We start from the raw sequence: 26853 nt of genomic DNA, 5'->3' as shown, positions 1-26853 counted from the left end.
AATAGCAGCACAGAAATGTCACTGTTGAGGGTCCTTTTCAAGTGTGAATGCCATTGTAGTGAAGATACCAGCCTTATATGTAGCAAATGGGGTGCCAGTGAGGAGAAAAGGGCAGCGTAGCACATCACGTGCAGGGGAATAGGAAGGGGCTCTGTAGTAGATGAGTGTCAGGCTGCAGGAAGGGGGTGTTAAGCAGAGGGGTGAAGGGGAGCTAGAAGGTGGAGTGTAGCAGGTGGATATTGTGGAAAAGAAAGGGAGTGACAACTGGAGGTTGGGGAGCAGAAAGAGGGGAGGGGTAGTAGATCGTTGCTATGGTGCAGGAAGGGGCAGAGTGACAACTGGGGGTTGGGGAGCAGAAAGAGGGGAGGGGTAGTAGATCGTTGCTATGGTGCAGGAAGGGGCAGAGAGACTACTGGGGGTTGGAGAGCAGAGAAGAGGGGGGGGGGGTAGTAGATCGTTGCTATGGTGCAGGAAGGGTCAGAGAGACTACTGGGGGTTGGAGAGCAGAGAAGAGGGGGGGGTAGTAGATTGTTGCTATGGTGCAGGAAGGGGTAGTGTAGCAGATGGGTACCTAGGAGCAGGTAGGGGAGAATAGCAGACAAGCATTGCTGGACAGCTGAAATGGTGAGAGTGATAGATCGTCAAGGGGGAATGTTGATGGAATGCTATGGAGTAGGAAGGGGCAGTGTAGCAGATGGGGTGCTGTGGAGCAGGAAGGGGCAGTGTAGCAGATGGGGTGCTGTGGAACAGGAAGGGGCAGTGTAGCAGATGGGGTGCTGCAGGATGGGGCAGTGTAGCAGATGGGGTGCTGTGGAGCAGGAAGGGGCAGTGTAGCAGATGGGGTGCTGTGGAGCAGGAAGGGGCAGTGTAGCAGATGGGGTGCTGCAGGATGGGGCAGTGTAGCAGATGGGGTGCTGTGGAGCAGGAAGGGGCAGTGTAGCAGATGGGGTGCTGTGGAGCAGGAAGGGGCAGTGTAGCAGATGGGGTGCTGCAGGATGGGGCAGTGTAGCAGATGGGGTGCTGTGGAGCAGGAAGGGGCAGTGTAGCAGATGGGGTGCTGTGGAGCAGGAAGGGGCAATGTAGCAGATGGGTGCTGTGGAGCAGAAAGGGGCTGTGTAGTAGATGGGTGTTGGAATCAGGAAGGGGTAGTGTAGCAGATAGGTGTTGGGGGGGGGGGCAGAAAGGGGAGTGTGACAGATGGGGTGTCGGGCATCAGTAAAGGGGAAAAACACATAGAAATCCCAACATGTATGTCCACAGCACAGTTTCTTCAGTGCACCTGCACAGTATTTCACACAAATTACCATTTCTCTATCGTCCTAGTGGATGCTGGGGTTCCTGAAAGGACCATGGGGAATAGCGGCTCCGCAGGAGACAGGGCACAAAAAGTAAAGCTTTAGGATCAGGTGGTGTGCACTGGCTCCTCCCCCTATGACCCTCCTCCAAGCCTCAGTTAGATTTTTGTGCCCGGCCGAGAAGGGTGCAATCTAGGTGGCTCTCCTAAAGAGCTGCTTAGAAAAGTTTAGCTTAGGTTTTTTATTTTACAGTGAGTCCTGCTGGCAACAGGATCACTGCAACGAGGGACTTAGGGGAGAAGAAGTGAACTCACCTGCGTGCAGGATGGATTGGCTTCTTGGCTACTGGACATTAGCTCCAGAGGGACGATCACAGGTACAAGCTGGATGGTCACCGGAGCCTCGCCGCCGGCCCCCTTGCAGATGCTGAAACGAGAAGAGGTCCAGAATCGGCGGCAGAAGACTCCTCAGTCTTCTTAAGGTAGCGCACAGCACTGCAGCTGTGCGCCATTTTCCTCTCAGCACACTTCACACGGCAGTCACTGAGGGTGCAGGGCGCTGGGAGGGGGGCGCCCTGGGAGGCAAATGAAAACCTTTTTTGGCTAAAAATACCTCACATATAGCCTCCGGGGGCTATATGGAGATATTTAACCCCTGCCAGAATCCGTTAAGAGCGGGAGACGAGGCCGCCGAAAAAGGGGCGGGGCCTATCTCCTCAGCACACAGCGCCATTTTCCCTCACAGAAAGGCTGGATGGAAGGCTCCCAGGCTCTCCCCTGCACTGCACTACAGAAACAGGGTCAGAGAGGGGGGGCACTAATTTGGCGTTAGAAATATATAAAAAAGATGCTATAAGGGAAAACACTTATATAAGGTTGTCCCTATATAATTATAGCGTTTTTGGTGTGTGCTGGCAAACTCTCCCTCTGTCTCTCCAAAGGGCTAGTAGGTCCTGTCCTCTATCAGAGCATTCCCTGTGTGTGTGCTGTGTGTCGGTACGTGTGTGTCGACATGTATGAGGACGATGTTGGTGAGGAGGCGGAGCAATTGCCTGTAATGGTGATGTCACTCTCTAGGGAGTCGACACCGGAATGGATGGCTTATTTAGGGAATTACGTGATAATGTCAACACGCGCCAAGGTCGGTTGACGACATGAGACGGCCGACAAACAATTAGTACCGGTCCAGATGTCTCAAAAACACCGTCAGGGGTTTTAAAACGCCCGTTTACTTTAGTCGGTCGACACAGACACAGACAGGGACACTGAATCCAGTGTCGACGGTGAATAAACAAACGTATTCCTTATTAGGGCCACACGTTAAGGGCAATGAAGGAGGTGTTACATATTTCTGATACTACAAGTACCACAAAAGAGGGTATTATGTGGGATGTGAAAAAACTACCGTAGTTTTTCCTGAATCAGATAAATTAAATGAAGTGTGTGATGATGCGTGGGTTCCCCCCGATAGAAAATATGGGCGGTATACCCTTTCCCGCCAGAAGTTAGGGCGCGTTGGAAAACACCCCTTAGGGTGGATAAGGCGCTCACATGCTTATCAGAACAAGTGGCGGTACCGTCTATAGATAGGGCCGTCCTCAAGGAGCCAGCTGACAGGAGGCTGGAAAAATATCATAAAAAGTATATACACACATACTGGTGTTATACTGCGACCAGCGATCGCCTCAGCCTGGATGTGCAGAGCTGGGGTGGCTTGGTCGGATTCCCTGACTAAAAATATTGATACCCTTGACAGGGACAGTATTTTATTGACTATAGAGCATTTAAAGGATGTATTTCTATATATGCGAGATGCACAGAGGGATATTTGCACTCTGGCATCAAGAGTAAGTGCGATGTCCATATCTGCCAGAAGATGTTTATGGACACGACAGTGGTCAGGTGATGCAGATTCCAAACGGCACAAAGGTGTATTGCCGTATAAAGGAAGAGGAGTTATTTGGGGTCGGTCCATCGGACCTGGTGGCCACGGCAACTGCTGGAAAATCCACCGTTTTTACCCTAAGTCACATCTCTGCAGAAAAAGACACCGTCTTTTCAGCTTCAGTCCTTTCGTCCCTATAAGAGTCATATCTGCCCAGGGATAGAGGAAAGGGAAGAAGACTGCAGCAGGCAGCCCATTCCCAGGAACAGAAGCGTTCCACCGCTTCTGACAAGCTCTCAGCATGACGCTGAGACCGTACAGGACCCCTGGATCCTACAAGTAGTATCCCAGGGGTACAGTTTGGAATGTCGAGACGTTTCCCCTGCGCAGGCTCCTGAAGTCTGCTTTACCAAGGTCTCCCTCCGACAAGGAGGCAGTATGGGAAAAAATTCACGAGCTGTATTCCCAGCAGGTGATAATTAAATTACCCCTCCTACAACAAGAAAAGGGGGTATTATTCCACACTATATTGTGGTACTGAAGCCAGAAGGCTAGGTGAGACCTATTCTAAATCTAAAAAAATTTGAACACTTACAAAGGTTCAAATCAAGATGGAGTCACTCAGAGCAGTGATAACGAACCGGGAAGAAGGGGACTATCTGGTGTCCCGAGACATCAGGGATGCTTACCTCCATGTCCCAAATTTGCCCTTATCACTAAGGGTACCTCAGGTTCGTGGTACAGAACTGTCACTATCAGTTTCAGACGCTGCCGTTTGGATTGTCTACGGCACCCCGGGTCTTTACCAAGGTAATGGCCGAAATGATGGTTCTTCTTCGAAGAAAAGGCGTCTTAATTATCCCTTACTTGGACGATCTCCTGATAAGGGCAAAGTCCAGGGAACAGTTGGAGGTCGGAGTAGCACTATCTCGGATACTGTTACAACAGCAGGGGTGGATTCTAAATATTCCAAAATCGCAGCTGATCCCGACAACAAGTCTCCTGTGCTTAGGGATGATTCTGGACACAGTCCAGAAAAAGGTGTTTCTCCCGGAAGAGAAAGCCAGGGAGTTATCCGAGCTAGTCAGGAACCTCCTAAAATCAGTGCATCATTGCACAAGGGCCATGGTAAAAAAATGGTGACTTCCTTCGAAGCAATTCCAGTCGGCAGATTTCATGCAAGAACTTTTCAGTGGGATCTGCTGGACAAATGGTCCGGATCGCATCTTCAGATGCATCAGCGGATAACCCTATATCCAAGGACAAGGGTGTCTCTCCTGTGGTGGTTACAGAGTGCTCATCTTCTAGAGGGCCGCAGATTCGGCATTCAGTTTTGGATGTTGGTGACCACGGAGGCCAGCCCGAGAGGCTGGGGAGCAGTCACACAAGGAAAAAATTTCCAGGGAGTGTGATCAAGTCTGGAGATTTTTCTCCACATAAATATAGCTAAGGGTAAATTTATAATGCTCTAAGCTTAGCAAGACCTCTGCTTCAAGGTCAGCCGGTATTGATCCAGTGGGATAAAACATCACGGCAGTCGCCCACGTAAATAGACAGGGCGGCACAAGAAGCAGGAGGGCAGTGGCAAAAACTGCAAGGACTTTTCGCTGGGCGGAAAATCATGTGATAGCACTGTCAGCAGTGTTTCATTCCGGGAATGGAAACTGGGAAGCAGACTTCCTCAGTAGGCACGACCTCCACCCGGCAGAGTGGGAACTTCATGGGGAAGTTTTCCACATAATTGTAAACCGTTGGGAATTACCTAAGGTGGACATGATGGCGTCCCGTCTGAACAAAAAACGGGACAGGTATTGCGCCAGGTTAAGAGACCCTCAGGCAATAGCTGTGGACGTTCTGGTAACACCGTGGGTGTACCAGTCGGTGTATGTGTTCCATCCTCTGCTTTTCATACCTAAGGTACTGAGAATTATAAGACGTAGAGGAGTAAGAACTATACTCATGGCTCCGGATTGGCCAAGAAGGACTTGGTACCCGGAACTTCAAGAGATGCTCACAGAGGACTTATGGCCTCTGCCGCTAAGAAGGGACTTGTTTCAGCAAGTACCATGTCTGTTCCAAGACTTACCGCAGCTGCGTTTGACGGCATGGCGGTGGAACGCCGGATCCTAAGGGAAAAGGCATTCAGGAAGAGGTCATTCCTACCCTGGTCAAAGCCAGAAAGGAGGTGACCGCACAACATTATCACCACATGTGGCGAAAATATGTTGCGTGGTGTGAGGCCAGGAAGGCCCCACGAAGAAATTTCAACTCGGTCGATTCCTGCATTTCTTGCAAACAGGAGTGTCTATGGGCCTCAAATTGGGGTCCATTAAGGTTCAAATTTCGGCCCTGTCGATTTTTCTTCCAGAAAGAATTGGCTTCAGTTCCTGAAGTCCAGAAGTTTGTCAAGGGAGTATTGCATATACAACCCCCTTTTGTGCCTCCAGTGGCACTGTGGGATCTCAACGTAGTTCTGGGATTCCTCAAAACACATTGGTTTAAAACCAGTCAAATCTGTGGATTTGAAGCATCTCACATGAAAAGTGAACATGCTCTTGGACCTGGCCTGGACCAGGCGAGTGTCAAATTGGTGGTTTTTTTCTCAAAAAAGCCCATATCTGTTTGTCCATTCGGACAGGGCAGAGCTGCGGACTCGTCCCCAGTTCTCTCCCTAAGGTGGTGTCAGTGTTTCACCTGAACCAGCTTATTGTGGTGTCTTGCGCCTACTAGGGACTTGGAGGACTCCAAGTTGCTAGATGTGGTCAGGGCCCTGAAAATATAGGTTCCAGGACGGCTGGAGTCAGGAAAACTGACTTGCTGTTATCCTGTATGCACCCAACAAACTGGGTGCTCTTGCTTTTAAGCAGACTTTTGCTAGTTGGATGTGTAATACAATTCAGCTTGCACATTCTGTGGCAGGCCTGCCACAGCCAAAATATGTAAATGCCCATTCCACAAGGAAGGTGGGCTCATCTTGGGCGGCTGCCCGAGGGGTCTCGGCTTTACAACTTTGCCGAGCGGCTATTTAGTCAGGGGCAAACACGTTTGTAAAATCCTACAAATTTGATACCCTGGCTAAGGAGGACCTGGAGTTCTCTCATTCGGTGCTGCAGAGTCATCCGCACTCTCCCGCCCGTTTGGGAGCTTTGGTATAATCCCCATGGTCCTTTCAGGAACCCCAGCATCCACTAGGACGATAGAGAAAATAAGAATTTACTTACCGATAATTCTATTTCTCGGAGTCCGTAGTGGATGCTGGGCGCCCATCCCAAGTGCGGATTATCTGCATTACTTGTACATAGTTACAAAAATCGGGTTATTATTGTTGTGAGCCATCTTTTCAGAGGCTCCGCTGTTATCATACTGTTAACTGGGTTCAGATCACAGGTTGTACAGTGTGATTGGTGTGGCTGGTATGAGTCTTACCCGGGATTCATAAATCCTTCCTTATTGTGTACGCTCGTCCGGGCACAGTACCTAACTGAGGCTTGGAGGAGGGTCATAGGGGGAGGAGCCAGTGCACACCACCTGATCCTAAAGCTTTACTTTTTGTGCCCTGTCTCCTGCGGAGCCGCTATTCCCCATGGTCCTTTCAGGAACCCCAGCATCCACTACGGACTCCGAGAAATAGAATTATCGGTAAGTAAATTCTTATTTTAACTTCCCATGTGGATTACAGAGACAGCATAGCAGACATTGGCCCTGTAAACCCATGCCAGAGCTCATCATTGTTCTAAGAAAGGTTACTCACCTGTCCCAGTGCTGCTGATTACATCCTGGAAAGCCAGAGCAAGTGGACATGGGTCTGTCACCACCTGCCCAGCTGATAGCTGCCCCAAATTTGTTTTCCTGTCACATAACTTGCTGGGTCCTTAAATTATCTAACATGATGAGAAGTGGGCTGCCACTCAGACATGGGCCCACGTGTCATGCTGACTGGATGGACCTCCTTAGCACTTATTCTTAATCCTGCCCTTAAGGATGGAGGCCATAGGCTCAGGCACTCTGGCACTGCAGACAACTGTATGTTTTGAAGGGGGGAATTATTGCTGCCACCCCATTCATGACTTCTCCATTGCAACAGCGAAGGGACCAAAGCTGCTGTTTCAGACCTGTGGAGGGGGGGGGGGGACGACACAATTTCTACTTCTTTCTGGCAAGCCCAGTACCCCCCTGCACTTGTCAGCGACTAGAGCATGAGCTCCACCGGTTCTGCCCACACTATACCCCTGCATGGGAGGAGGAGCTGCTGTGGCTGGGCATACACTGGAGCCCTCCTCCAGGACCATTTTTGTTTTTGGCAGCCTCTTTCCCCACTTCGGCACTCCCGCTGCTCAGGTAGGCAGCCAGAGCAGAGCCACCAGCAGCGGCAATGTCCTTGGGGTTCCCCGCAAACCGCCACTGTCCAGTTGCGTCGGCCCCTAGGCATCCACCTAGTTTGCCTGTGTCTAGGGCTAGCTCTGATTAGGTTTTTAGTGCTTTCTGCGCACTTTGTAAATGAGCGCCTCTGTGCTAACTCTACCCTCCTTCTCATTTAGCATCTATAGCAGATGTAAATAAGGAGAATAGATTGCTGGGTTCACAATGGTAGAAAGAGTGCATCTGGTACAGTACAGTTAAGTGAAATAAATACATTAGATTACTTATGTGTTACTACTATCCCTTGCTTTGACAGCCAGTAGAAGGTAAACTAGTGACCAATGGTGGGTGTTTCACATTATGTTCTTTCTATCTGATTCATGTTTTTCTTGTTTTGTTTACAGATCTCTACACAGTTCAGGAAAGTTACCTGAAGGTACACCCTTATCTGTTTTGTATTTGTAATATATTGATTATGTCACAGCGTTTTGTGAGACCCAGACCTATAACAAGGCTCCAGGCATGCAGTTTACGCAGAAGCATAGCATTCAGTTACTAATGACATACCTCTCTCACACTAAAATCGGGGGTCGCAGCAGTGAGCCTGACACGGGTGCTACCCTGCTGCGATCCGCGTCAGCCCCCTTTCCCACTCCCGTCTCCAACCCAGCTTATTGCCGGGTTGAAGATGTGGCCGATGACGCAGCGGGGGTGTCACTTGGAGATCACATGATCTCCAAGCGCCGCATGTACATTCTCTGTAAACGGGAAGCCGGGTCGCATTGGCTGCACAGTTTGTCTGGTTGAACCAGTGTTCAACCCTTCAAACTACCCGAGTTGGAATACCAGGTCACTTGACCCAAATTATTCCAACTCTGCCCTTTTACACCAACCAGCAACACGGGTTATGCACGTTCATGTGCAAAAACCGTGTTATATGCTGACGGTGTAACAGGGGTTTAAATGTTGCAGCTCCCGTTTACTATTGTTGTACTGGAGTCCTGTGAGACTGTCAGTATATTAAGCAAATTACTATAAACCTGTTACAAAGGTAGAGATGTGTCCATATACACTGCGGCTTCAGTAGCGCCAAGCAGCCCATCTCAGCGCATTAGGTCCTGGGTGACTCACGCTGAGCGCCTTCTCACTAATAATGTTGCAGGATGAAAGCAACTGTTAGCAGCAAGACTACTTTGCTAGATTGCAGTGATCTATTTGATGTGCAATACAGGTTGAGTATCCCATATCCAAATATTCCGAAATACGGAATATTCCGAAATACAGACTTTTTTTAGTGAGAGGGAGACAGTGAAACCTTTGTTTCTCTAACGTCCTAAGTGGATGCTGGGGACTCCGTAAGGACCATGGGGAATAGCGGCTCCGCAGGAGACTGGGCACATCTAAAGAAAGCTTTAGGACTAACTGGTGTGCACTGGCTCCTCCCCCTATGACCCTCCTCCAAGCCTCAGTTAGATTTCTGTGCCCGACGAGAAGGGTGCACACTAGGGGCTCTCCTGAGCTGCTTAGTGAAAGTTTTAGTTTAGGTTTGTTATTTTCAGTGAGACCTGCTGGCAACAGGCTCACTGCATCGAGGGACTAAGGGGAGAAGAAGCGAACTCACCTGCGTGCAGAGTGGATTGGGCTTCTTGGCTACTGGACATTAGCTCCAGAGGGACGATCACAGGCCCAGCCTGGATGGGTCCCGGAGCCGCGCCGCCGGCCCCCTTACAGAGCCAGAAGAGCAAAGAGGTCCGGAAAAATCGGCGGCAGAAGACGTTCCTGTCTTCAATAAGGTAGCGCACAGCACTGCAGCTGTGCGCCATTGCTCTCAGCACACTTCATACTCCGGTCACTGAGGGTGCAGGGCGCTGGGGGGGGCGCCCTGAGACGCAATAAAACATGATAAAAATACCTTACATGGCAAAAAATACATCACATATAGCTCCTGGGCTATATGGATGCATTTAACCCCTGCCAGAATATACAGAAAAACGGGTGATAAGGCCGCCGAAAAGGGGGCGGAGCCTATCTCCTCAGCACACTGGCGCCATTTTCCCTCACAGCTCAGTTGGAGGGAAGCTCCCTGGCTCTTCCCTGCAGTCACTACACTACAGAAAGGGTTAAAAAAAGAGAGGGGGGCACTAATTAGGCGCAGTATTAAAACATACAGCAGCTATAAGGGGAAAAACACTTATATAAGGTTATCCCTGTATATATATATATAGCGCTCTGGTGTGTGCTGGCATACTCTCCCTCTGTCTCCCCAAAGGGCTAGTGGGGTCCTGTCCTCTATCAGAGCATTCCCTGTGTGTGTGCTGTGTGTCGGTACGTTTGTGTCGACATGTATGAGGAGAAAAATGATGTGGAGACGGAGCAGAGTGTCTGTAACAGTGATGTCACCACCTAGGGGGTCGACACCTGAGTGGATGTACTGTTGAAAATTACGTGACAGTGTCAGCTCTGTATAAAAAATAAAAAAAAACAGTGGTTGACATGAGACAGCCGGCTACTCAGCTTGTGCCTGTCCAGACGTCTCATAGGCCGTCAGGGGCTCTAAAGCGCCCGTTACCTCAGATGGCAGATACAGACGCCGACACGGATACTGACTCCTGTGTCGACGGTGAAGAGACAACCGTGATTTCCAGTAGGGCCACACGTTACATGATTGAGACAATGGAAAATGTTTTATACATTTCTGATAATACGAGTACCACCAAAAAGGGGTATTATGTTCGGTGAGGGAAAAACTACCTGTAGTTTTCCTGAATCTGAGAAATAAAATGAGGTGTGTGATGATGCGTGGGTTTCCCCCCGATAACAATTGATAATTTCTTAAAAAGTATTGGCTGTATACCCTTTCCCGCCAGAGGTTAGGGTGCGCTGGGAAACACCCCCTAGGGGGGATAAGGCGCTCACACGCTTGTAAGAACAAGGGCTCTACCCTCTCATGAGATGGCCGCCCTTAAGGATCCTGCTGATAGAAAGCAGGAGGGTATCCAAAAATGTATTCACACACATACTGGTGTTATACTGCGACCAGCAATCGCCTCAGCCTGGAGGTGCAGTGCTGGGTTGGCATGGTCGGATTCCCTGACTGGAAATATTGATATCCTAGATAAGGATAGTATATTATTGCCTATAGAGCATTTAAAAGATGCATTTCTATATATGCAGGATGCACAGCGGAATATTTGCCGACTGGCATCAAGTATAAGTGCGTTGTCCAATTCTACCAGTAAAATGGTCAGGTGATGCGGATTCCAAACGGCATTTGGAAGTATTGCCTTTGAAAGGGGACATTTGGGGTCGGTCTTTTAGACCTGGTGGCCACGGCAACAACTGGGAAATCCACGTTTGTACCCCAGGTCGCCTCTCAAAATAAGACGCCGTATTATCAGGCGCAGTCCTTTGTTGGCAAGCGGACAAAAGGTTCCTCTTTTCTGCTCGTGACAGAGGGAGAGGAAAAAGGCTGAAGAGATTACCCAGTTCCCAGGAACAAAAATCCTTTCCCGCCTCTGCAAAGCCCTCAGTATGACGCTAGGGCCTTACAAGCTCAAGCACGGTGGGGGCCCGTTCTCAATGAATTTCAGTGCGCAGTGGGCTCACTCGCAAGTAGACCCCTGGATCCTTCAGGTAATATCTCAAGGGTACATATTGAAATTCGAGACGTCTCCCCCTCGCCGTTTCCAAAAGTCGGCTTTACCGACGTCTCCCTCTGACAGGGAGGCAGTTTTGGAAGCCATTCACAAGCTGTATTCCCAGCAGGTGATAATCAAGGTACCCCTCCTGCAACAGGGAACGGGGTATTATTCCACACTATTGTGGTACCGAAGCCAGACGGCTCGGTGAGACCGATTCTAAATCTAAAATCTAAAATCTTTGAACACTTACATACAGAGGTTCAAATTCAAGATTGAGTCACTCAGAGCAGTGATTGCGAACCTGGAAGAAGGGGACTACATGATGTCTCGGGACATCAAGGATGCTTACCTTCATGTCAAAATTAACCCTTCTCACCAAGGGTACCTCAGGTTATGGTACAGAACTGTCACTATCAGTTCAGACGCTGCCGTAGGGATGGTCCACGACACCCCGGGTCTTTACCAAGGTAATGGCCGAAATGATATCCCTTCGAAGGAAGGAAATTTTAGTTATCCCTTACTTGGACGATTCCCTGATAAGGGTAAGATCCAGGGAACAGTTGGAAGTCGGTGTAGCACTATCTCAGGTAGTGTTGCGGCAGCACGATTGGATTCTCAATATTCCAAAATCGCAGCTGGTTCCGACGACTTGTCTTCTGTTTCCTAGGGATGTTCCTGGACACAGTCCAGAAAAAAGGTGTTTCTCCCGGAAGAGAAAGCCAGGGAGTTATCCGAGCTAGTCAGGAACCTCCTAAAACCGAACCAAGTCTCAGTGCATCAATGCACAAGAGTTCTGGGTAAAAATGGTGGCTTCCTACGAAGCAATCCCATTCGTTAGATTCCACGCAAGAACTTTCCAGTGGAACCTACTGGACAAATGGTCCGGGTCGCATTTTCAGATGCATCAGCGGATAACCCTGTCACCAAGGACAAGGGTATCCATCCTGTGGTGGTTGCAGAGTGCTCATCTTCTAGAGGGCCGCAGATTCGGCATTCAGGACTGGGTCCTGGTGACCACGGATGCCAGCCTGCGAGGCTGGGGAGCAGTCACACAGGGAAGGAATATCCAGGGCTTAGGGTCAAGCCTGGATACATCACTTCACATAAATATCCTGAAGCTAAGGGCCATTTACAATGCTCTAAGCTTAGCAAGACCTCTGCTTCAAGGTCAGCCGGTGTTGATCCAATCGGACAACATCATGGCAGTCACCCACGTAAACAGACAGGGTGGCACAAGAAGCAGGAGGGCAATGGCAGAAGCTGCAGGGATTCTTCGCTTGGCGGAAAATCATGTGATAGCACTGTCAACAGTATTCATTCCGGGAGTGGACAACTGGGAAGCAGACTTCCTCAGCACGACCTCCACCCGGGAGAGTGGGGACTTCACCCAGAAGTCGTCCACATGATTAAAAAACTCGACAGGTATTGCGCCAGGTCAAGAGACCCTCAGGCAATAGTTGTAGACGCTCTGGTAACACCGTGGGTGTACCAGTCAGTGTATGTGTTCCCTCCTCTGCCTCTCATACCCAAGGTACTGAGATTGATAAGATGGAGAGGAGAAAGCACTATATTCGTGGCTCCGTATTGGCCAAGAAGGACTTGGTAACCGGAACTTCAAGAGATGCTCACGGAGGATCCGTGGCCTCTACCTCTAAGAAGGGACCTGCTCCAGCAAGGACCCTGTCTGTTCCAAGACTTACCGCGGCTGCGTTTGACGGCATGGCGGTTGAACGCCGGATCCTGAAGGAAAAAAGGCATTCCGGATGAAGTCATCCCTATCCTGATCAAAGCCAGGAAGGATGTAACCGCAAAAACATTATCACCGCAATTGGCGAAAATATGTTGCGTGGTGCGAGGCCAGTAAGGCCCGACGGAGGAAATTCAACTGGGTCGATTCCTACATTTCCTGCAAACAGGAGTGTCTATGGGCCTGAAATTGGGGTCCATTAAGGTTCAAATTTCGGCCCTGTCAATTTTCTTCCAAAAAGAACTAGCTTCAGTCCCTGAAGTTCAGACGTTTGTAAAAGGGGTACTGCATATACAGCCTCCTTTTGTGCCTCCAGTGGCACTTTGGGATCTCAGTGTAGTTTTGGGTTCCAAAAGTCACATTGGTTTGAACCACTTAAATCTGTGGAGTTAAAATATCTCACATGAAAAGTGGTCATGCTGTTGGCCCTGGCCTGGGCCAGGCGCGTGTCAGAATTGGCGGCTTTATCCTGAAAAAGCCCTTATCTGATTTTCCATTCGGACAGGGCGGAATTGAGGACTCGTCCTCAGTTTCTCCCCAAGGTGGTTTCAGCGTCTCACCTGAACCAACCTATTGGTGGTGCCTGCGGCTACTAGGGACTTGGAGGCCTCCAAGTTGCTAGACGTTGTCAGTGCCCTGAAAATATATGTTTCCAGGACGGCTGGAGTCAGGAAATCTGACTCGCTGTTTATCCTGTGTGCACCCAACAAGCTGGGTGCTCCTGCTTCTAAGCAGACTATTGCTCGTTGGATTTGTAGTACAATTCAGCTTGCACATTCTGTGGCAGGCCTGCCACAGCCAAAAATCTGTAAATGCCCACTCCACAAGGAAGGTGGGCTCATCTTGGGCGGCTGCCCGAGGGGTCTCGGCTTTACAACTTTGCCGAGCAGCTACTTGGTCAGGAGCAAATACGTTTGTAAAATTCTACAAAATTGATATCCTGGCTGAGGAGGACCTGGAGTTCTCTCATTTGGTGCTGCAGAGTCATCCGCACTCTCCCGCCCGTTTGGGAGCTTTGGTATAATCCCCATGGTCCTTACGGAGTCCCCAGCATCCACTTAGGACGTTAGAGAAAATAAGAATTTACTTACCGATAATTCTATTTCTCATAGTCCGTAGTGGATGCTGGGTGCCCATCCCAAGTGCGGATTGTCTGCAATACTTGTACATAGTTATTGTTACAAAAATCGGGTTATTATTGTTGTGAGCCATCTTTCAGAGGCTCCTCTGTTATCATGCTGTTAACTGGGTTCAGATCACAGGTTATACGGTGTGATTGGTGTGGCTGGTATGAGTCTTACCCGGGATTCAAAATCCTTCCTTATTGTGTACGCTCGTCCGGGCACAGTATCCTAACTGAGGCTTGGAGGAGGGTCATAGGGGGAGGAGCCAGTGCACACCAGTTAGTCCTAAAGCTTTCTTTAGATGTGCCCAGTCTCCTGCGGAGCCGCTATTCCCCATGGTCCTTACGGAGTCCCCAGCATCCACTACGGACTATGAGAAATAGAATTATCGGTAAGTAAATTCTTATTTTTTTGATGGCTCAATGTATACAAACTTTGTTTAATACACAAAGTTATTAAAAATATTGTATTAAATGACCTTTAGGCTGTGTGTATAAGGTGTATGTGAAACATAAATGAATTGTGTGAATGTAGACACACTTTGTTTAATGCACAAAGTTACAAAAAATATTGGCTACAATGACCTTCAGGCTGTGTGTATAAGGTGTATATGTAACATAAATGTATTCTGTGCTTAGATTTATGTCCCAACATCATGATATCTCATTATGGTATGCAATTATTCCAAAATACGGAAAAATCCCATATCCAAAATACCTCTGGTCCCAAGCATTTTGGATAAGGGATACTCAACCTGTATTTGTACTTCTGTGTGCAAATGCGTGTGAATACGATGCAGCAGCTGCGGCACTTTCTCACGCCAAGTTCTATTGTGCTACATTTGTGACTGCACATGTTTAAAACGAGTTCCTGTGCAGTTAAAGTCGCAGCCCAGCATCTGTAGTACACTTAGTGGTGTTTGATGCATCTAGAAGAATCTGGTTGCTATGGGCAATATCTCCACTTCTATAGACCCGCGCTTTAGTAAGTATACCCCCTAGTGTATAAGGACACAACATTTGTAGTAGGAAATGTAGAATGGTTTGGGGCATTGTCCTTCAGATGTGTAGCATGGGCTCCTGATGCTGTAAAAAAGCTGTTCAGCAGCCCGGGGACCAGGAACTGCCACCAGCCGCTGTGTACAGCGCGATAACACTGACAGCTTGACAAAGTCCACAGAAGAGGACAAAACGCGTTGCTGCTCTGTTTGTGGGTTGTGGGCTCAATCTGCATAGAGAATGTTCCTACCGATGAGCTAGACCCTACTACATCGGACCACTATGTAGCTCGCACCCGTTATTGTAAGGTACTGCTATTACAATTAGTCAGTCACACTATAAACATATTTGATGTCGTTATACTGCACCCACTAGTATACTAAGGGCGGTATTCAATTCTTTTCACCCCCTTCTATACCTGTTCTGTTTCTACTGACGGGTGTGGTATAATCATTTCAGCTCGCTACCCCTGTAGTAGCAGGGTGCCCAACACTTTACGCAGCTAAACCTGATTACTTTGGGCACGATATGCGCGATAATGGGGAACACTTTAGAAAGGAGATTGAGTGTTATATATCATTTGAATACCGCCCTAAGAGTGCTCACTGCACATATTACGGACTCCTTTCTGGACACGTATTATTGGCTGAGGTACCGCTGTTACAGTTAAGCCAGCTATACTATTGGCATATGCGCTGTTACTGAATTGTATGCGCTGCTACATAATAAATGCTTACTGCACTTACTGGGCCCCATTTCTCTAACGTCCTAGTGGATGCTGGGGACTCCGTCAGGACCATGGGGAATAGCGGGCTCCGCAGGAGACAGGGCACATCTAAAAAGCTTTTTAGGTCACATGGTGTGTACTGGCTCCTCCCCCTATGACCCTCCTCCAAGCCTCAGTTAGGTTTTTGTGCCCGTCCGAGAAGGGTGCAAACTGGATGGCTCTCTTAAGGAGCTGTTTAGTAAAGTTTTTTTTTAGGTTTCTAATCAGTGATTCCTGCTGGCGACAGGATCACTGCAACGAGGGACTTAGGGGAGAGACTTGCAACTCACCTGCGTGCAGGAGGATTGAAGTTTTAGGCTACTGGACACTGAGCTCCAGAGGGAGTCGGAACACAGGTCAGCCTGGGGTTCGTCCCGGAGCCGCGCCGCCGATCCCCCTTACAGACGCTGAAGAAAGACGGCGGAACGGAGGTCCGGAAACAGGCGGCAGAAGACTTCACAGTCTTCAGAGAGGTAGCGCACAGCACTGCAGCTGTGCGCCATTGTTGCTACACGGCTCACTGACACGGTCACGGAGGGTGCAGGGCGCTGCTGGGGGCGCCCTGGGCAGCAATATAAATACCTATTTGGCAAATAAATACATCACATATAGCCATTAAGGCTATATGTATGTATTTAACCCAGGCCAGTTTTCCTAATAACCGGGAGAAAAGCCCGCCGTGAAAGGGGCGGAGCTTATTCTCCTCAGCACTCAGCGCCATTTTCCTGACCAGCTCCGCTGGTGAGGAAGGCTCCCACTCTCCCCTGCACTACAGAAACAGGGTTAAAGAGAAGGGGGGCATAAATTGGCGATATAATTATATATTAAGAGCCCATATATAGAAACAACACCTTCTAGGGTTGTTATATACATTATGGCGCTTTTGGTGTGTGCTGGCAAACTCTCCCTCTGTCTCCCCAAAGGGCTAGTGGGTCCTGTCCTCTATCAGAGCATTCCCTGTATGTGTGTGCTGTAGGTCGGTACGTGTGTGTCGACATGTATGAGGAAAATGTTGGTGAGGAGACGGAGAAAATTGCCTGTAATGGTGATGTCACTCTCTAGGGAGTCGACACCAGAATGGATGGCTTACTTATGGAATTACGTGATAATGTCAACACGCTGCAAGCCGGTTGACGACATGAGACAGCCGGCGGACAAATTAGTATCGGTCCAGGCGTCTCAGACACCGTCAGGGGCTTGTAAAAACGCCCATTTACCTCAGTCGGTCGACAGACACTGACACGGACACTGACCCCAGTGTCGACGGTGAAGAAACAAACGTATTTTTCCTTTAGGGCCACAAGTTACATGTTAAGGGCAATGAAGGAGGTGCTACGTATTTCTGATACCACAAGTACCACAAATAAGGGTATTTTGTAGGGTGGGAATAAACTACCTGTAGTTTTGCCTGAATCAGATAAATTAAATGAAGTGTGTGATGATACGTGGGGTTCCTCCGACAGAAAGTTATGGGAGGTATACCCTTTTTTCCCGCCAGTAGTAAGGGCGAGTTGGAAAACACACCTTAGGGTGGACAAGGCGCTCACACGCATATAAAAAACATGGCGTTACCGTTTCCAGATACGGCCGCCCTCAAGGAGCCAGCTGATAGGAAGCTGAAAAATATCATAACAGTATATACATACTGGTGTTATACTACGACCAGCAATCGCCTCAGCCTGGATGTGCAGCGCTGAGGGGGCTTGGTCGGATTTCCTGACTGAAAATTTTGATACCCTTGACAGGGACAGGATTTTATTGTCTATAGAGCATTTTAGGGATGCATTTCTATATATGTGTGATGCGCAGAGGCATATTTGCATTCTGGCATCAAAGAGTAAATGTGATGTACATATCTGCCAGACGAAGACACGACAGTGGTCAGGTGAGGCAGATTCCAGACGGCATATGGAAGTATTGCCGTATAAAGGGGCGGTCCATTGGACCTGGTGGCCATGGCAACAGCTGAAAAATCCACCTTTTGTTACCCCGAGTCACATATTGGCAGAAAAGGACACAGTCTTTTCAGTCTCAGTCCTTTCGTCCCCATACGGGCAGGCGGGCGAAGGCCAGTCATATCTGCCCAGGGGGAGAGGAAAGGGAAGAAGACTGCAGCAAGCAGATCATTCCCAGGAACAGAAGCTCCTCACGGCTTCTGCCAAGTCCGCAGCATAACGCTGGGGCCGTACAAGCGGACTCAGGTGCGGTAGGGGGTCATCTCAAGAGTTTCAGCAACACTCGCAAGGGAACTCCGGGATCCTACATGTAATATCCCAGGTGTACATTGGAAATTCGAGACGTCTCCCCCTCACACAATTCACAGGCTATATTCCCAGCAGGTGATAATCAAAGTACCCTTCTTACAACAAGGAAGGGGGTAGTATTCCACACTATATTGTGGTACTGAAGCCAACCGGCTCGGTGAGATCTGAAATATTTGAACACTTACATACAAGCGTTCAAATCAAGATGGAGTCACTCGGAGCAGTGATAGCGAACCAGGAAGAAGGGGACGATATGATGTCACTGGATATCAGGGACGTTTACCTACAGGTCCAAATTTGCCCTTCTCACCAAGGGTACTTCAGGTTCCTGGTACAGAACTGTCACTATCAGTTCAGACGCTGCCGTTTGGATGGTCCACGGCGCCCCGGGTCTTTACCAAGGTAATGGCCGGAATGTTGATTTTTCTTAAAAGAAACATGGACGCTTTCCTGATAAGGGCAAGGTCCAGAGAACAGTTGGAGGTCGGAGTAGCACTATCTTAAGTAGTTCTACGACAGCACGAGTGGATTCTAAATATTCCAAAATCGCAGCTTTTTCCGACGACACGTCTACTGTTCCTAGGGAAGATTCTGGACACAGTCCAGAAAAACGTGTTTCTCCCAGTGGAGAAAACCAGGGAGTTATCCGAGCTAATCGGGATCCTCCTAAAACCAGGAAAAGTGTCAGTGCATCATTGCACAAGAGTCCTGGTAAAAATGGTGGCTTATTACGAAGCAATTCCATTCGGCAGATTTCCCGCAAGAACTCTTCAGTGGGATCTGCTGGACAAATGGTCCGGATCGCATCCTCAGATGCATCAGCGGATAACCCTATATCCAAGGAAAAGGGTGTCTCTCCTGTGGTGATTACAGAGTGCTCATCTTCTAGAGGGCCGCAGATTCGGCATTCAGGATTGGATGCCGGTGACCACGGAGGCCAGCCTGAGAGGCTGGGGAACAGTCACACAGGGAAAAAAAATTTCCAGGGAAGTGTGATTAAGTCTGGAGAATTCTCTCCGCATAAATAAGCTTAGAGCAAATTTATAATGCTCTAAACTTAGCTAGACCTCTGCTTCAAGGTCAGCCGGTATTGATCCAGTGGGATAACATCACGGCAGTCGCCCACGTAAACAGAAGGGCGGCACAAGAAGCAGGAGGGCAGTGAAAACTGCAAGGATTTTTCGCTAGGCGGAAAATCATGTGATAGCACTGTCAGCAGTGTTCTTTCCGGGAGTGGACGACTGGGAAGCAGACTTCCTCAGCAGGCATGACCTCCACCCGGGAGAGTGGAAACTTCATAGGGAAGTTTTTCAACATGATTGTGGACCGTTGGCAAAGACCAAAGGTGGACATGATGGCGTCCCGCCCGAACAAAAACGGGACAGGTATTCCGCCAGGTCATGAGACCTTCAGGCGATAGCTGTGGATGTTCTGGTAACACCGTGGGTGTACCAGTCTGTGTATGTGTTCCCTCCTCTGTTTCTCATAACCAGGGTATTGAGAATTATAAGACATAGAGGAGTATGAACTATACTAGTGGCTCCGGATTGGCCAAGAGGGACTTGGTACCCGGAACTTCAAGAAATGCTCACAGAGGACTAAGGGCCTGGGGAGCTAAGAAGGGACTTGATTCAGCAAGTACCATGTCTATTCCAAGACTTACCGCGGCTGCGTTTGACGGCATGGCGGTTGAATGCCGGATCCTGAGGGGAAAAGGCATTCCATAAGAGGTCATACCTACCCTGGTCAAAGCCAGGAAGGAGGTGACCGCACAACGTCATCACCACATGTGGTGAAAATATGTTGCGTGGGTGAGGCCAGGAAGGCTCCACAACGGCAATTCAACTAGGTCGATTTCTACACTTCCTGAAAACAGGAGTGTTTTGGACCTCAAATTGGGGTTCATTAACATTTAAATTTCGGCCCTGTAGATTTTCTTCCAGAAAGAATTGACTTCAGTTCCTGAAGTCCAGATTGTAAAGGATGTATTGCATATACAGCTTTTTTGTGCCCCTAGGGGCACCGTGAGATCTCAACATAGTGTTGGGATTTCTTAAAATCATATTGGTTTGAACCGCTCAAATCTGTGGATTTGAAATATCTCACATGGAAAGTGACCATGCTGTTGACAAATATCTCACATGGGAAGTGACCATGTTGTTAGCCCTGGCCTCGGCCAGGCGATTGTCAGAATGGGCGGCTTTGTCTTACAAAAGCCCATATTAAAATTTTCCATTTGAACAGGACAGAACTGGGACTCGTCTCCAGTTTCTTCATGAAGGGGTGTCAGCGTTTTCACCTGAAACAACCTCTTGTGGTGCCTGCGGCTACTAGGGACTTGGAGGACTCCAAGTTACTAGACGTGGTCAGGGCCCTAAAAATATATATATATATATATATATATAGTTAGGACGGCTGGAGTCAGAAAGTCTGACTTGCTGTTTATACTGTATACACCCAACAAGCTGGGTGCTCATGCTTCTAAGCAGTCTATTGCACGCTGGATTTGTAGTACAATTCAGCTTGCACATTCTGTGGCAGGCCTGCCACAGACGAAATATGTAGATGCCCATTCCACAAGGAAGGTGGGCTCATCCTGGGCGGCTGCCCGAGGAGTCTCGGCTTTACAACTTTGCCGAGCAGCTACGTGGTCAGGGGAGAACACGTTTGTAAAATTTTACAAATTTTGATACTCTGGCTAAGGAGGACCTGGAGTTCTCTCATTCGGTGCTGCAGAGTCATCCGCACTCTCCCGCCCGTTTGGGAGCTTTGGTATAATCCCCATGGTCCTGACGGAGTCCCCAGCATCCACTAGGACGTTAGAGAAAATAAGAATTTACTTACCGATAATTCTATTTCTCGTAGTCCGTAGTGGATGCTGGGCGCCCATCCCAAGTGCGGATTGTCTGCAATGCTTGTACATAGTTATTGTTACAAAAATCGGGTTATTACTATTGTTGTGAGCCATCTTTTCGGAGGCTACTTCGTTTTGTTATCATACTGTTAACTGGGTTCAGATCACAAGTTGTACGGTGTGATTGGTGTGGCTGGTATGAGTCTTACCCGGGATTCAAGATCCTTCCTTATTGTGTACGCTCGTCCGGGCACAGTACCTAACTGAGGCTTGGAGGAGGGTCATAGGGGGAGGAGCCAGTACACACCATGTGACCTAAAAAGCTTTTTAGATGTGCCCTGTCTCCTGCGGAGCCCGCTATTCCCCATGGTCCTGACTGAGTCCCCAGCATCCACTACGGACTACGAGAAATAGAATTATCGGTAAGTAAATTCTTATTTTAACAGTGATCCTTATTAACAGCAGCATATTTTGTTTAGTATTGCAATGATACTAGAGAATATGCCGTTGGGAGTCAATATTACTTACCCCTTCAGCAAGGTCCAGTGAAGTCCTCCCAGCATCCTCCATGCAATTGCTGGCAGCCTATTGCTGCGTTATGCGCAAGAGCGACAGTCAGACTGCACATGAGCATTACGTGAGCGCTGAGATTATTTGTGACCTTTGGGAATGAATGGATTTATTGATGCCTGAACCTGGATATTGTATCTTTTATAACAAGCACATGGCTGCATACTGCTACTATTTAACAAATACCACAAAAGTGTTGCCATCTGTATTTGGAGTATTGAATATAGAGGCTTATATGATCTAGCCATCATTATAGGATCAGAAGTTGTATGCACATGACATACACACATATACTTTGTGTGTGTGTGTGTGTGTGTGTGTGTGTGTGTGTGTATATATATATATATATATATATATACAGTATCTCCACTATGTGGAAAGACAGCACTCTCCAAATTGAAAATCAAAAATTGTGAATATTTATTTCAAAGTTTTATCTCACAGTTTTCCTGGTAATGTCCAACGTTTCGGTCCACACCGGGACCTTTATCTAGGTGATACAGCAAAAAACATCCATACAGCAGTACAGCGGGAGCCAATGTTGAGTAGGGAAACTGGAGCAGCAGATGGGCCTCACAGGCCCCTAATATATACCCATAAAAGGCGCCAATCCCGCCTCCCTGGTGATTCAGGGCATGGTGGAACGCATGGTGACACGCATGGAGTCACTTCCTGAAAAACCGGAAGTGGTCGCACGTGTTAATGTAAAACAAATATATACATGTTACATTTAATTAGATATATGTGCTGTGTTAATGAAGCCTGCGTCCCCTGGATAATATATTAACAGAATCGCCACTGGAGCGTGCTGCTGCGGACTGGGGTCAGATATCGGACCCCGTGGAACGCATAATGGAACGCAACTTCCGGCTTCCGGTATTACCGGAAGTGAGTGGATAGTGCGGTGTGTGTGGGACACATCGTTCATCACTTATATATCTAAGCACAATTGGGGGCATCTTATAATGCAGGGCTAATTAATTAATAAACATGGACTATGTATATATTGCACAATATTGTACATTAATAAAGATTTGTTAAATCTAGTAATTTATGCCCCTCGTATTGTGTTCTCCTGATGGGTATATTATAGAAGCCTGTGAGATCAAATTGGGTCAGGCATAACGTGTGTTGATTAACAATAAATGCATAATGCATAATATTAATAGTGACTTCAAATAATACATATAATACTAATATCAAAAAATACAAGTGAAGTGTGTCTCAGGTACATATGCAAAGCACTCTGTAATACCGGAAGCCGGAAGTTGCATTCCATTATGCGTTCCACGGGGTCCGATATCTGACCTCAGTCCGCAGCAGCACGCTCCAGTGGCGATTCTGTTAATATATTATCCAGGGGACGCAGGCTTCATTAACACAGCACATATATCTAATTAAATGTAACATGTATATATTTGTTTTACATTAACACGTGCGACCACTTCCGGTTTTTCAGGAAGTGACTCCATGCGTGTCACCATGCGTTCCACCATGCCCTGAATCACCAGGGAGGCGGGATTGGCGCCTTTTATGGGTATATATTAGGGGCCTGTGAGGCCCATCTGCTGCTCCAGTTTCCCTACTCAACATTGGCTCCCGCTGTACTGCTGTATGGATGTTTTTTGCTGTATCACCTAGATAAAGGTCCCGGTGTGGACCGAAACGTTGGACATTACCAGGAAAACTGTGAGATAAAACTTTGAAATAAATATTCACAATTTTTGATTTTCAATTTGGAGAGTGCTGTCTTTCCACATAGTGGAGATACTGTATGTTGTACTATGGGCCCCATCCTCTATGGGATTGGACTCTGACTGGCACCCCACCTCTTATCTATGTTAAGTGAGAGTGCAGGGACCCCCCAATATATATATATATATATATATATATATATCTTACGTCCTAGAGGATGCTGGGGTCCACATTAGTACCATGGGGTATAGACTGGTCCACTAGGAGCCACTGGCACTTTAAGAGTTTAACAGTGTTGGCTGGCTCCTCCCTTTATGCCCCTCCTACCAGACTCAGTTTATAAAATGTGCCCGGAGGAGCCGGTCACAGCTAGGGGAGCTCCATAGGGGTTCTTTTAGTTTTATTATTTTTGTTAGAGTTTAGGCACAGGGTCTGAGCCACTATCTCGCTGACAGGACACTGAGCTCCTGAGGGGATCGAACGTTCGCCGCCACGGGGGATCGCTCACCCCAGCAGCATGCCGCCACACTCTACAGAGCCAGAAGATCAGTGGCGAGTTAGTCACCGACCCCCCTAGCAAGCGGGGAGTCGGTATGAAGATGGCAGCAACAGGGTATGGAGCGCAGTACTAACTGCGCTCCGGGGCTCAGCGGCACACAATGCGGCGCTGTGAGGGGCGCCCTGAGCCAGCGCCTACACCCTACACTAACCACCAAGCCTGTCAGGGTCCCAGGATCGCTGCCAGCACTTTTCCTCAGGCCAGTATAATCTTCAGAAGAGCCGGAAGCAGCGCCATGTAAGGGGTCGGAGCTTCTCAGAGCGGACCCAGCAGCGTTCAGTACCATTTTCCTGTCTGCAGAAGCGCTGTCAGTGAGAGCAGTCCCTCCATATCAACTCCAGCTATCGTATACGGTACCAGAGGGTTGTAGAAGGTAGGGGGGGAGGGGGGAGGCTTTATATCTGTACTGTGCAACCTAATAAGGTACAAAGTAAGCGCTGGGTAGGGGTCTCCCTACCTTGAAGCGCTGTGTGTGTGTTGGCTCCAGTCTCTGTCTCTCTCTTGGCATTCTTAGGGGGGAAACTCTGCCCTTCCCTGTGTGTGTGTGGAGTGTTTGTGGTCTCCATTAAGCTATGTCCGGGTACTCTGTGTCATATGCTGCAGAGGATATGTCCTCTCAGGATGATCCCATTCCATGTAATCAGGATTGCACTGTGTTAGCACAGGTCCCAACAAGGGAGCCTGAGTGGTTAGCCTCTGTTAAAAGTATGATTTCTCAGATTTCTACTAGAGTTGCACAAAATGAGTCTGCAACTCAGGTTTTACAGAACTCTATGGTTGTTTGGTCCGGTTCTGTTACCTCAGGGCCCCCTGACGTACGCTCCGAAAAACGTGCTCTTGCCCAGATTATGCAAGATGACACGGATGCCGATTCTGATACGGCAGACGGTGATGTGCATGGATTTCCAAAGCTATAGTAAAGTGGTCAGATACGTTACTTGAGGATTTGGATACAATGGATAAAAGTGATGTTGATTTGTTTTTACGTAACATTCAGGATTCTGCAGGATTTATGGTGGAATCCATGAAAGATCTGGGTTCGATGGCTGCAGGGATATCTTCCATGTCTGTCTCAGCTTGCAGAGGACTTTGGCTGCGCCAGTGGTCTGCCGACGCGGAATCCAGGAGAGGTGTGGAGACCCTACCCTACACAGGTCAGGATCTCTTTGGGGAAGCGTTGGATGCGTGGATTTCCACGGCTACCGTGGGTAAGTCACCTTTTCTTCCCTCAGCTGCACCTGCTACGAAGAAACCTTTTACTTCAGCTGCATCACAGTCCTTTCGGGTTCCTAAAGCAAGAAAGGCCAAGCCATCGAACACCTTCTTTAGGGGAGGTCAGCCAAAATCCAAGAAACCTGCTGTTGCGGGTTCCCAGGAACAGAAGCCTGCTTCAGGTACGCCTAAGTCCTCAGCATGAGGATGGACCGCGCGGCCTGGAGGTAGGGCCGGTGGGGGCGAGACTCAGGCATTTCAGCCACGTCTGGGTGTCGTCCGGCCTGGATCCCTGGGTGCAGGATATTGTGTCCCATGTGGTAGAGGCTGGAGTTTCAAGATCTCCCACCTCACCAATTCTTCAAATCAGGCTTGCCAGCTCTGGTGGCAGACAGGGCTGTCCTACAGGAAGCCATCCAAAAGTTGGTGGAGTCACAGGTAATTGTACCAGTTCCACCCCATTTGCAAAACAAAGGTTACTATTCGAACCTTTTCGTGGTACCAAAACCGGATGGTTCGGTCAGGCCGTTTTGAACTTAAAATCGCTAAACCCCTTTCTGAGGGAGTTCAAGTTCAAAATGGAGTCTCTGAGCGCGGTGATATCAGGTCGGGGGGAGGGGGAATGCCTGGTACCCCTGGATATCAAGGATGCGTACCTCCACATTCCGATTTGGCCGCCGCATCAAGCTTTTCTCCGATTTGCACTGTTAGACAGTCATTTTCAGCTCCAGGCCCTGCCATTCGGCCTCTCCACAGCACCGAGGATGTTCACCAAGGTGATGGCGGAGATGATGGTTCTCCTCCGCAGACAGGGGGTGAACATAACTCCATATCTGGACGATCTGCTGATAAAGGCATCGTCCAAGGAGAAGCTGTTACAGTCCATTGTTCTCACGACCCATCTACTCGGAACACGGATCGATCCTGAATCTTCCAAAGTCACATTTGGAGCCGACCAGGAGGTTGTCCTTTCTGGGAATGATCCTCGACACGGAAGTGCAGAGGGTGTTTCTTCCGCAAGAGAAAGTGTTGGTGATACAAACAATGGTCCGGGATGTCCTGAAGCCAGCCCGGGTATCGGTTCATCAGTGCATTCGCCTTCTGGGGAAGATGGTTACCTCTTACGAGGCTCTGCAGTATGGAAGGTTTCACGCTCGGCCCTTCCAGCTGGATCTCCTGGTCAAGTGGTCAGGATCTCATCTACATATGCACCAGAGAATACGTCTGTCAACAAAGGCTAGGATTTCACTCCTCTGGTGGATACAGTTACCTCACCTTTTGGAGGGCCACAGGTTCGGGATTCAGGACTGGATCCTTCTAACCACAGATTCAAGTCTCCGGGGCTGGGGCGCAGTCACCCAAGAGGAGACCTTCCAAGGAAGGTGCCGGCCTACCAGTAAACATTCTGGAACTAAGAGCTGTCTACAACGGTCTTCTTCAGATGGCCCGTCTTTTGCGAGATCGGGCCATTCAAGTGCAGTCGAACAGTGTAACGACAGTAGCTTAAATAAACAGGGCGGAACGAAAAGCATAGCTGCAATGTCAGAGGTAGCAAGAATCATCCTCTGGGCAGAAAAACACGCGTTGGCGTTGTCAGCAATATTTCATTCCTCAGCAGGCACAATCTCCATCCAGGGGAGTGGGGACTCCATCTGGAGGTGTTCACGGAGGTAACAGACCTTTGGGGAGTACCTAATATAGACATGATGGCCTCTCGTCTCAACAAGAAGCTTCGGCGATATTGTTCCAGGTCGAGGGACCCGCAAGCCGTTGCGGTGGATGCCCTAGTGACTACGTGGGTGTTCCATTCGGTGTACATGTTTCCTCCACTTCCACTCATTCCAAGAGTTCTAAAGCTAATAAGGAGAACAAGAGTTCAAGCGAT

The 26853-nt window shown here is 48.7% G+C and overlaps 1 protein-coding gene across 1 annotated transcript in view; it reads left to right on the top strand.

The window, feature by feature from the left end:
* The window catches only part of PIGL (phosphatidylinositol glycan anchor biosynthesis class L), a 401477-nt gene that overhangs the window by 341696 nt on the left and 32928 nt on the right, over positions 1–26853 (top strand). The window contains exon 5 of the mRNA XM_063955844.1: positions 7943–7974. Within this exon, the coding sequence (XP_063811914.1) occupies positions 7943–7974 (32 nt within the window). The remainder of the gene's footprint in view (positions 1–7942; positions 7975–26853) is intronic.

Source organism: Pseudophryne corroboree, chromosome 2 (genome assembly GCF_028390025.1).
Source record: "Pseudophryne corroboree isolate aPseCor3 chromosome 2, aPseCor3.hap2, whole genome shotgun sequence".
In the NCBI taxonomy this organism is placed as follows: Eukaryota; Metazoa; Chordata; class Amphibia; order Anura; family Myobatrachidae; genus Pseudophryne; species Pseudophryne corroboree.
Note: the sequence above shows the minus strand (reverse complement) of the source record. Positions and strands in the feature narration are given on the sequence as shown.